This window comes from Chenopodium album, chromosome 9 (assembly GCF_948465745.1).
Source record: "Chenopodium album chromosome 9, dcCheAlbu1.1, whole genome shotgun sequence".
In the NCBI taxonomy this organism is placed as follows: Eukaryota; Viridiplantae; Streptophyta; class Magnoliopsida; order Caryophyllales; family Amaranthaceae; genus Chenopodium; species Chenopodium album.
In genome coordinates, this window is record NC_137842.1 from 64,008,929 (window position 1) to 64,020,390 (window position 11,462).

At 29.8% G+C, this 11,462-nt stretch overlaps 1 protein-coding gene across 1 annotated transcript; it reads right to left on the reverse strand.

Moving 5' to 3' along the window:
* Positions 1–1,946: 1,946 nt before the first annotated feature.
* Positions 1,947–5,203, reverse strand: LOC145560140 (pseudo histidine-containing phosphotransfer protein 6-like). The gene is made up of 5 exons (XM_081621401.1): positions 4,982–5,203; positions 4,685–4,815; positions 3,455–3,598; positions 3,177–3,249; positions 1,947–2,254 (listed from the first exon to the last, which is right to left on the reverse strand). Exons 1-5 carry the CDS (start codon positions 5,048–5,050, stop codon positions 2,186–2,188), a joined length of 486 nt encoding a protein of 161 aa, XP_081477527.1. The 5' UTR covers positions 5,051–5,203; the 3' UTR covers positions 1,947–2,185.
* Positions 5,204–11,462: the final 6,259 nt, after the last annotated feature.

The window sequence follows — 11,462 nt, forward strand, 5'->3', positions numbered from 1 at the left end:
TATTGAGTTATATTGAAGATTTAGAATACTCGATTTAGGGTTCATTCATATTTATTCTATGATATTCATCATTATTTATCTATGATATAAAATTCCTCAAGATTAATAAAGTCTCTCATTGGCCTATGGATGTAGCTAATACGTTGTTCGTGAACCACATAAATCAATCCGTCTCTTGTTTATCTACATTTATTACTTGTTTCTTTCTCACAACCATTATAACAAGGCTAAAACGGCATCCTTAACATTTCACTTTACTCACCTTAACTTTTCACTTTACTCACAAGGCTAAAATGGCATCCTTAATGATAGAGTATAAAACATATTCCTGGGCCTCAACTATCAGCTTAAGCTTTTGGTTGAGTTGGTCCACTAACATGGTATCAGATCCAGCGTGACATAAAGGTCACGGGTTCGAATCTCATCCACCCCTCCTTCAAAGTGGAATTAATTCGCGCCAGATATGAGTGGGCCTGTGTTGCATCCACATTTCAAGCCCAAAGGGCCTTTCATGTGAGGGGGAGTGATAGAGTATAAAACATATTCTTGGGCCTCAACCATCAGCTTAAGCTTTTGGTTGAGTTGATCCTCTAACATGGTATCAGAGCCAGCGTGACACAAAGGTCACGGGTTCGAATCTCATCCGCCCCTCCTTCAAAGTGGAATTAATTTGCGCCAGGTATGAGTGGGCCTGTGTTGCATCCACATTTCAATCCCAAAGGGCCTTTCATGTGAGGGAGAGTGATAGAGTATAAAACATATTCTTGGGCCTCAACCATCAGCTTAAGCTTTTGGTTGAGTTGGTCCTCTAACATGGTATCAGAGCCAGCGTGACACAAAGGTCACGGGTTCGAATCTCATCCGCCCCTCCTTCAAAGTGGAATTAATTCGCACCAGGTATAGGTGGGCCTGTGTTGCATCCACATTTCAAGCCCAAAGGGCCTTTCATGTAAGGGGGAGTGATAGAGTATAAACCATATTCCTGGGCCTCAACTATCAGCTTAAGCTTTTGGTTGAGTTGGTCCACTAACACTTAACAATGGTAAAAAAAAAAAAAAAAAAAAAAAGAAGCACCGCCCATGTGTAAACAATTGTTATTCATAAAGCTAAGTGAGGGTAGAAAAAAATATACTACCTCCGTTACATATTAGTTGCAACTTTTCAAGGATACCCCTTAAATTTAGGGTAAGAATCAAGTCCTTAAAGGTCGGCTGGTTTATTACATTTATTACTACGGATTACTATTGTTAAATCATGCACTTTAATACAACATGCTTAAATTTCAAACATCAATTTATGTCAAAATTATGCACAAATCATTGAACAACTTCGTGATTCAATTGCTAGTCCCATCGTCTCTTAATGTTACTTCTGTTTGGACAGTGATTTTTCGCCAAAAAAGAAAAAAAAAATCAAAACATAATGAACTTTGGGAGACAGAGAAAGTAAGTATTTACTCCCTCCGTCCCAAAAAGAACGACCCATTTGGGTTGATTACGCGGGTATTAAGGAAGTTAAGTAAAAAGAAGTAAAAGTATATTGAAAAGATAAATTTACATAGGGTTTGTAAAAAAATAGAGAGAGAAAGTAATAAAATAACATGGAAAATGAAATTTTTATATGGGGAAGCTAATTTTGCACAAATATTGTTGCAAATTGGTGGTGTTTTAATGCAAATGGGTCATTCTTTTTGGGACAAAATTTTGGCCAAATAGGTCAAATGAGAAATTTGACAAACGCTTCCTCAATAAATCATCTCAAATTTCTACAAATTTTAATTGATTTGTGAAAAATTGTCAAAAAAGCACATTTACCTACTGATTGTACCAGTCATTAAATTGCTTTGCCAAAAGAAGTCAAATACACAATTCAAATGAGATTCAGAAGATCACAAAAATCAGAAGAACAATCAAAACTATAGCCGCCCAAAATTAATTAACTGCACATTCATTAATTGCCTCTAAAAAAAGCAAACATTGAAACTTACAAACTACTGCTGATTTGATTTGATCCGATCCCATTACATACTTAGCAATTAAAGATCTTCATTATAAGCTAATTAAGCATACAAAATTACTAATAATGGTATGCCACCAAACCCAACCTAATTCTGAAAACATAGGGATCAAAATTAGTAAGCAAAATTATAAGTGAGATTTTAATGCAAATTTTGTTTTTGTTTTAGCTAGTTGTTGTTGTTGTTGTGTTGTATTGGGTACCTCACCCCAGCTGCTAGTACTCTTTGCTGTTCTATCTGCATCATGTTAAAAGTAATAAACTCAATTAATATCCAATTAAATAAAATTAAATGCTTCCTTAATTTATATACATATAAGAGTTTGACTATTGGATCAAGTATTCTGGGTCATTTCAATATAATTTCACAAGTTTGCATAAGTTAAATTTACGACTGATCTACTTAGAATATTTTAATATTATTTCAATAATTCAAATGACGTGTTTAATTTGAACTGAATAGAACTAGTTGTAATTTATTTCAACCTATTACTGAATAGAACGTAATCGACTTTATAGTATCCAAACATTAAACTCCTCATAAATTTTAACCTACCACTAAATTAATTAGGTATACTTAATCTTTTCATAGGTTAAAATAATTTTTTTTTTTTAAAAAAAAAAAAAAAAAAAAAAAAGCTTCTTCACATTGCATGCATAAGATTTTGGATAAGAAATGAAGTTCTCAATTCCTAAAATAGTAATCCTTAAAATTCTATAAAAGATTATACTACATGTTAACATTTTTTTTAAAGATACAACACGTCTACTACTTAGGTCCTGTTTGGCAAGTTAGTGATATTGTGGATAGCTTTTAGCGGTCGAATAGAGGACAGTTGTTAAGGTACTGTTTGAAATATATAGTATATAGATCGAGATTCTAGAAGGAGGGTGAATTTTATAATTCAAATCCAAATATTTCACCCCTTTATTCAGATTAAAAGATATTCTCTAGAGAAGTAATATGTGATAAACAAGCATGAATCATCCTTAACAAAAATAACGTACATACAAAAACTACTTTCAATATTCGGTTTTATTTGATGCAAAAAACCCTTCAATAATGAGTTTAAAACTCCAAATTCCTCGTATTTTTTATCGACAATAAAATTATAGAAGCAAGAGAAATAATGAAAAAATGAAGTAGTAGTACAACATACTTGAAAGAGTTCATGCAGTTTATTCTTGAGATAGCTGTACTCGTGCTCCAATACCTCCAATGCTCTTAAACATCTAGATTAACACAAAACCAATGAAATTAATTAATATAATTAGAGTATGCATCAATCATTAATTAAATAATTTAAGCACTAAACAATTCTACTAGTATAATGACATTTTATAACTTTAATCTTTTTATTACTATGCTATTATGAAAAGGTGAAAATGAATTAAAGGCATTCGTAAAAAGGAAGAGAGAGAGAGAATTAGAAATTACCCAGCACGGTTATTTTGTTCGGAAGCAGCACGAAAGGCAACGCATACATTTCTAACTCTTTTAGCACCTATGCTTGAACTGCTTCCCATAAACTGATTCAAATGCATTCCTATTTTTTTGTAATCTGAAAATTCTCTATCCATTCTTTTTTTTATTTCGTATTTCATGCAAAATTGAATAACAAAAAATCATTAGCTAATAATGAACAACAATAGAAGGTCCAATGTAAAAAAAAAAAAACAATTATATGTATTTCATTCAAAAAAGAAATTAAATATCATTAGCTTATAATGAACAATATCGGGTAGATCAATTGTAAGAGAATATATATATATATATATATATATTTATTTTTTTAAAAAAATTAGCAAATTATAAATCAATAATGCATACTATTGTTACAAGTAGACAAAACGTATGTAGTTTGTAACCCTTTATTCCGTTAATTAAGATCATGTCAAAAACAAAAAAAAACTAAATGTTCAACGTAAACATGTTGTCCGATTTCTGAATTATCTAGTTAATTAATGTAAAAACACGATACTAATTAATTATATTATCTAATTAAAATGTTTAGCTTGTGTGCACAAATTCATCAACCTAATCACGAAATGTGGTTTATAGCTTTATTCATTTATCTCTTTTAGAAATATACCCCAAATATCACTATTATTATTTTTTTAAAAATATCAAAACATAAAATAAAATTACTTTAATACTAATTCTAATAAGCATTATTTTTCTTCTTTTAAATGTTTACATGTGAAGCGAGGTGGTAATGTAGTTGCACATAGTGTAGCTAGGTGGGATACTTCGATCTCATCGGAACGAATTTGTATGTCGAACTTTCCTCAAAGTCTCATTGCTTTGACGGAGATTGATTTAATTTAAATAAATCCTCGCTTGCTTGTTTCAAAAAAAAAAAAAAATTCTAATAAGCATTCATTCTTATGGAGTAGTAAATTATACATACTGATTCTTATACAGTTATACTGTACTATAACCCTACAAAATACAGTCAAAATACTGTATATTATGATACTGTACTATTTAAACTAGCTTGTGAAATCATTAGATTTTTCACAGTATAGCAGTAAACGTAAACTTAGCTTTTGTTCAGTCGGTGTATGTGCATTTAATAACCAAACAATAAATGTACTACTAATTAGTAATTACACATTTCTTCAATTTAAATTAATAATATAAAGAGAAATAAAGAGAGAAAATTACAGAAAAGATCTGAGATTTCGGAGAAGTTTTTCAGATTCATGAAAGTAAATATTGACAACTTCAGAAACAAAATTTGGAGAGCTTTCATCTTGTAGTTGTTGCAATTGTAAGAATTGTTCATCCAACACCCCCTAAACATAAAATTAAACATTATATTATAACGTCAATATATGTACATACGTACCAATTTTGTTACGTGGTACGTAAATATGTATGACAAAAATTGACGACGGACTTAAAAGGAAAGTGTGTAGATGGATGGATTAAAAAGAAACGGAGAAAGTATGTAAGACGTACTTGGTGGAAGAGAAGGGAAAGTAAGCGATTCATATCGGCGCGCAGCTGTTCAGCGGCCAAGCCAAGCATCCACAACGGAAGACCCGTTTTGAAAGATGAATTACAAGCTAATTAAATTAAACTTGGATATATGATAAAATTACAAAAGTTAAATAATTGTGTGAATTTTTGGGGGATTGATTTGATTAAATTCTGGAGCCTTTTTAAGGTTGTGTGTGTAAGTGTAAGTGGGTGTGGTTTTGAGAGAAGTGTGATATTATGGAATATATAGAATGGAAGCGGGAAGAGCGAGGAGAGTGAGGGTGTTATTTATAGGGTGGACCATGTTTTTGTGAATGAGGGATGGTCCTTGATTATTTTACATTAATTAACTTTTTTATTAATCCCTTTTTTTTTCATTATTGTTTGTTTGAGTGGATTATTTAGTTAATCATCCTCTTGTATAGGTGCACCGTGCAGCCAAGGGTAAAAGATTTTGGATTGAAATTGATGGTTTACAATAATTTTAAAGTTTCTATACTTAAAAATAGCCTATCTTTCCATGACTATTTTTTCTAATGAAATAAAACATTTGTTTTCAAATTGTAAAGGTAACGCCTGTTATCTGCCAAATAGAAAGAATTTGCAGAAAGTCGCCCATATCCTTACCTGTTCATGGACAAATTCTAAATTTACTTCATGAGAAGCGATTCTTGTTTCTCAAGAAGAGCAATTTTAAATTACCCATTTTTAATTTCAATGTTTTGAGACTATACTATTCATATATTATGCTTTGATGACTATCTATGATAATTTTTTTTTTAATTTTTTTTTTTGAAAACATTTTTTTTTTTTTTTTAAATTTACGTAACTAACGAAAGAGGAGAAAAAAAAACCTTATATATGTGAAATCTTGTTGAACATCTCAAAGTGTGCTTTCATAATATCCTTTTTATATATATAAAGATAATCTTTTACTTCGTGTAGTTGAGGCAAATGTATGGTGTTTGAAATTATGCATTGACAAGTAAGAAAATGAAAAAATTTCCAACTCAGAATCAAAGTAATTAACATTATAATCTACCCTTAATTAGACTATATATGCGTCGGGCAAATTTATGAAAGAGTGAAGAGTAAATCTTCAATTACTCTACATATGTAGTGTTACAAATCATCATATTATATATTGCAAAACATGCAATGTCTAGGTAATACAGTATGTCTAACCTTTGAAATGTCTTAATGATCCTTGCAAAAAATGTTACTGAGTAATATAATAATTAAAACAAATATATGTAAAAATATTATTATACACCAAGATCTGCTCTCTTCAACTTATTTTCAATTCAACTGTAATCAGTTCAGTTTCTAATTTTCTTCTCTCATAAAGAATTTAGTTCAATTCAGCTCAAATCAATTTACTTCAGCTCAATTCACTTAATCAGAACATACCCCAAGTATACACAACACAAAACTCTACAATACGTAGAGTACTCCGTTCCAAACAATCAAACATGGTCCAAATACTCCAAAATGAGTAAAACAAGAAGTACTAAAATTTAAAAAAAGGTGTAAACCAAAGGAAATGGCTATAACCTTAGGGGTGAAGGGGGTGTTGGCCGTGTTGCATAAATGTGAAAGGTAGAAAAAGGAAAGAAAGGTAAAAAGAATAAGAAGTAAGAAGCGTGAGGCAAAAAGAGCAAAGATCGAGGTAAATGTGGGGTATCAACCAAACACCATAAAACTACTTTTAATAAGTTGTAAGACTAGTGTATTGTGTTTGTGCATAAACCACCCAGATTGTTGATTTCCTCCAAATGTTACAAGTAAAACGCCGCACTATTAATACATAAATTAGACAGCACGCGAGTTTTCCAAGTGCGAGTGAATTGTAATGACAAGTAGCAACCCATTTCTGGCTTTCTGCACCAACCCCTGCACCTGCGCTCCCTATCTCCCCTCTCTTCTCAACGCCTTCTATCTTTTTCTTTATTTACTGTCTTTTCACTATTCTATTCTTCCTTTTCACTTCCTTCTTTTTATTGCTTATAGAGTTATACCCTATAGCCCTATATCACTTCAGCACTCTCTTCGTGTTTTGATAAGTGTACCACGTACATTAATTTCTGTATCACTCTCCGGTCTCATAATATTTTACATGGTCAACTTTGTACATTTGTTAATGTACTAATTTGACTTTATTTTTATATAATTAAATATTATAATAATAAAAATTATTTTTAAAAATAATACTACGTATTATGAACTTTTATATTAGTACCTAGCTAATATATAAATAGTGAAAAAAGTCAAACATATCAAATATTTTGGAATTGAAGGAGTAATGTTTATGTAGAATCAAATATTGTTGTAAGTGTAATTGTTAGAATCTTTTGAATGTATAGTTATAGTTATTGAGTATTTATTTTTTTGTGACTAAATTTATTGTTTATTAAAGATATTAATAATAAATATTAGAAATAGGTTTCTAATAAATAGAATGAGGGAGTATTGATTAAAGTTTTGTGTTGACAAACGTATAAGTCAAATTGGATGGGGCACATAATATTATGGTTAAATTTTGATCAAATAATTTTATTTTTATCATAAAATACGACATACCTTAGGTAAAATGTTGTTGGATTAATCAATGTATTTTTCATTTTGTATAATATTATTATACGGAATAGGCCAAGTATCAAATTTATTACTGAGGTTCCATGCATTCTTTTGAGCTTTTGGATAGAGCAGAGAAGCTCTAAAGAATATGACCTTACTCATTATGATATATTTTTAGCTATCATAAATCATTTTGGAACAAAATTTCGTGTAGTGATATTGAATTATGAAAAATAGATTAAGAGTGGATGAGTGAGTTTCACCTCAAGATAAAAATTTGAAAGAAATTATTTGTCAAAATGATTGCAATTAACCAATCAAAACAACTCATAAAGAATTTTGTTGCAATTAATTTGAAATAATTTAAAGAAATTCGTGGCAATTAAATTGGGATGAAATGTTAATGAAAATTATGCATGGACCATTGTAGGAGTCAAATATAATTGTTTAGAGTACACTAGTTTCAACAAAATATTACTACGGGTCTGTTCTCATTGACCAAACTCAGCTGAACTAAACTGAACTGAACTGATCTGAACTGAAAATTTTATAAGAGAAGGAAATTAGGAGCTGAACTGAACTGAGCTGAACTAAACTGAACTGAATTTCAACGTATGAGAGCAGGCCCGTACCTCTGTCTCATAATAATTGCAACACTTTAATCTGCATAAGCTAATACGTAAATTTGACCATTAGTAATTGTAATTATATAATTATTAAGACGCATAAAAGATTAATCTAATGAAAATATACATAAAAACTAGCTAGTTTTAAAACATTGTACAGAATAATACAAAAAATATATATTTATTATATACGAGTATTGATAAAAAAATATACTTGTAGTAAGTATTTGAGTCACGCAAAAGTCAAATTATTGCAAAACAAAGGGAGTACAATGCAACTGCTATACTACTTCCTCCGTTCTATTAATATTGCAATAATGGAATACTATTCATCACTATTGTTTGACCATATAATATAATTCGTCTGTTTGAATCGTCTCATAAAATACTTTCACAATATCAATTTTTTATAATTTTTACTATTATACAATTATACATATTTAACATTTAAAATGTGACTTGGGATGCGTAATTTCATCCTTATTACTCCGTACAACATTACTCCGTAATAGAAACGAGAAAGTATAATATAGTAATTTTTTAAATCAATTCCTAGCATTAGTTTTATTGATCCCCCGAAATAGTAGGCTTCATTCGTTGATAGTCAGACTGTCATGGTTTATAAGTTGTCTACCTTTACTTGACAATTCTGTACTTATCGTTCAGGATTTTTGGAATTGACGTATGTCTTTTTCTTCTTGTCTTTTTCTAACCAAAAAGGGTGGCAATTAACTCACTAATCTAATTAGTTAGGGTTCTTGTTGAGTAATCGTATGACCAATAATTAGATTATTAGAATACGAAAAAACGAATTCAAAAAATTATAACAAGATAAACCTAGAATAAGTAAATAATAAACACTACAGTACATACTAGTGGAGTACTAATTCCATATTTATTTTTGATTCATTTTTTCATGAAGAAGAGGATTTTTTATTTATTTTTTTCCATATACTCGTACCAAGCTATACAAGAACAAGGTATTCCATTTTTTAAAATTTATAGGACTAATTGTGCATTATTTACAAATCCTTTCCTCTAAAATTAGCATAGTTTAAATTAAACTTAGGGCCTGTTCTCTTTAGCTTATTTTCGTTTTAGTTTAGTTTAGTTTAGTTCAATTCAGCTCCAATAAGTCAAGTTCAGTTCAATTCTTAATTTCCTTCCCTCATAAAATATTCAGTTCAGTTCAGTTAAACAGACCCTTAAAGAATTGAATTTTAAAACTTTGACAGTGTTGTGGGGGACTTGATCGAAGTTAGTGATGGGAGCTAAATTCCAGGTGTCAATCATTATATATGCATGTTTTGGGGTGATTGACATTACCTCAAAGGCTTAAATTAGGAAATATTGGAGAATATATTTATGCGGCTCACAACAAATGGGCATTGGACTTTTTGACAAGAACCTTATATAATTAGGACTATTTGGATATGATGCATACTATAAAATTTTATTTATTTATTTATTTATTTTTTTAATATATATATTCACTTTTATAAAAAAAAAAAATAAATTAATTGACAATATATATACTAAAGAAAAAATTTGAATTTTCTTAATACGTAATAATTATTTTAAATCCATAGAGAACAAACATACATAGTTAAATAGCTTAGAATCACATATAACAAAAAGGAATGACAATAGCGGCAACAAAATAATGATAATGATGTAATGTACTCCGGATATAAGTTCAAGTACGTTGAACACTTCAAAACTCAATTTTTAGGATACTATAGAATACCGTTTTTATATTAAAACTATGAACGTTGTTACTTCTATTACTCGGTATACCTACTAATGTGGTTGAAAACTCAGAGTGTTACAAAGTTTTATCAAGTAAGGGTCATATCCAGCTCATGCTCATCAACAGTTTGAAGTTCACACTAGTCGAAATTTTATTTAATCTTAGCAGTAGTTGTATTGTCGTGTGGTAGAGTAAAATTCGATCAACTTATATATTGCAGAATAAATTTCAAAATAAAATTAAACACCACCACCATAATTATATATAATGAATGATGTTGGATATTCAGAAAACATCAACTTGTTGATTAATAATAATAATCCTAATGTAAAACAACAATATGATACACCATCCAGTAATGAAACAATGATGAAAAACAATAGTTATGTTATCTTCAGCAAGCAAATTAAATAGGGAGCATCAGCATGTAATTAATTAAGCAATCATATGATAAAATAATTAAGTTTATGAAAGAGAGATGGATTGATAATTATTATATGATAATAATATGATTATTATATAGTGCAATTTCATATGATATGGCCGGTTGTCGGAGCAAATTGTTGAAGAGCATGCACAAAACCCTAGTGTAAAAAATGATGGGTGTAGGTTTATTTTGTACACAAGTTAAAAAGGAAGCATGTTCATTTGTTTACTTACTCCTAGATTGTGCCTTATTTGAAAAGCATGCTTTGTATTGACGTTACAAAAAGTCTTCATTTTTACTCCACAATTGTGTGCTTACTATTTCTACTAATTATTTTATTAATTTTATTGAACTTGATTTGGTATGATTTAGTCATTTAGTGTAATGTTTATCTCAATACATGGTTTTTAAAATCAAATAAGATTCTTTGGCCTACTAATTTGAGTTTTTTCTAATGTCAGTATTGATTAATTACCGTGAAATAATCTCACTCAGGACGTAAATATCACAACTGTATATTTTCTCTTTCGTTTATTGGATACTTACAATATGTGGATATCGTATCACAAACAAAACCAATCTCATCCCCAAGCTTGTGTTTTCTTCATGTTTTTCATTACCATCCGATCCATTATTACTACTTGAGATCAAAGTGGTATTAACTGGGAATGAAAATTTTGAAGTCAAAATAGACAATATATAGGAATCATCTTGAGTGTTTTTCTTTCTAAATGTACATACAAATTAACTCTCATTACTATTGTTTATAATTGGTTATCAAATTGATTGTGAGGTTTTGACCTAGTGACAAAGATTGAAACATTTCTAAAGCTGTTATAGGCCAGGTTCAAATCTCTCTCCTCCATTAGTAATTTGCCCCCCCCCCCCCTCCCTTTTTTTTTTTTTTTGACTCATTTAGATAGGGGAAAAAAGGGATCGGAGAAAAATTCAAGCATGCAATAGATGAAGTCAGCTAATTATTGGGAAAATAAATGGGGAATGTTTAGTGTAAAGCAAAGCACTTTTAAGGCGTTAATATCCATGAATAAACAAGCTTAATTTTAGTTAATTACAGCATAG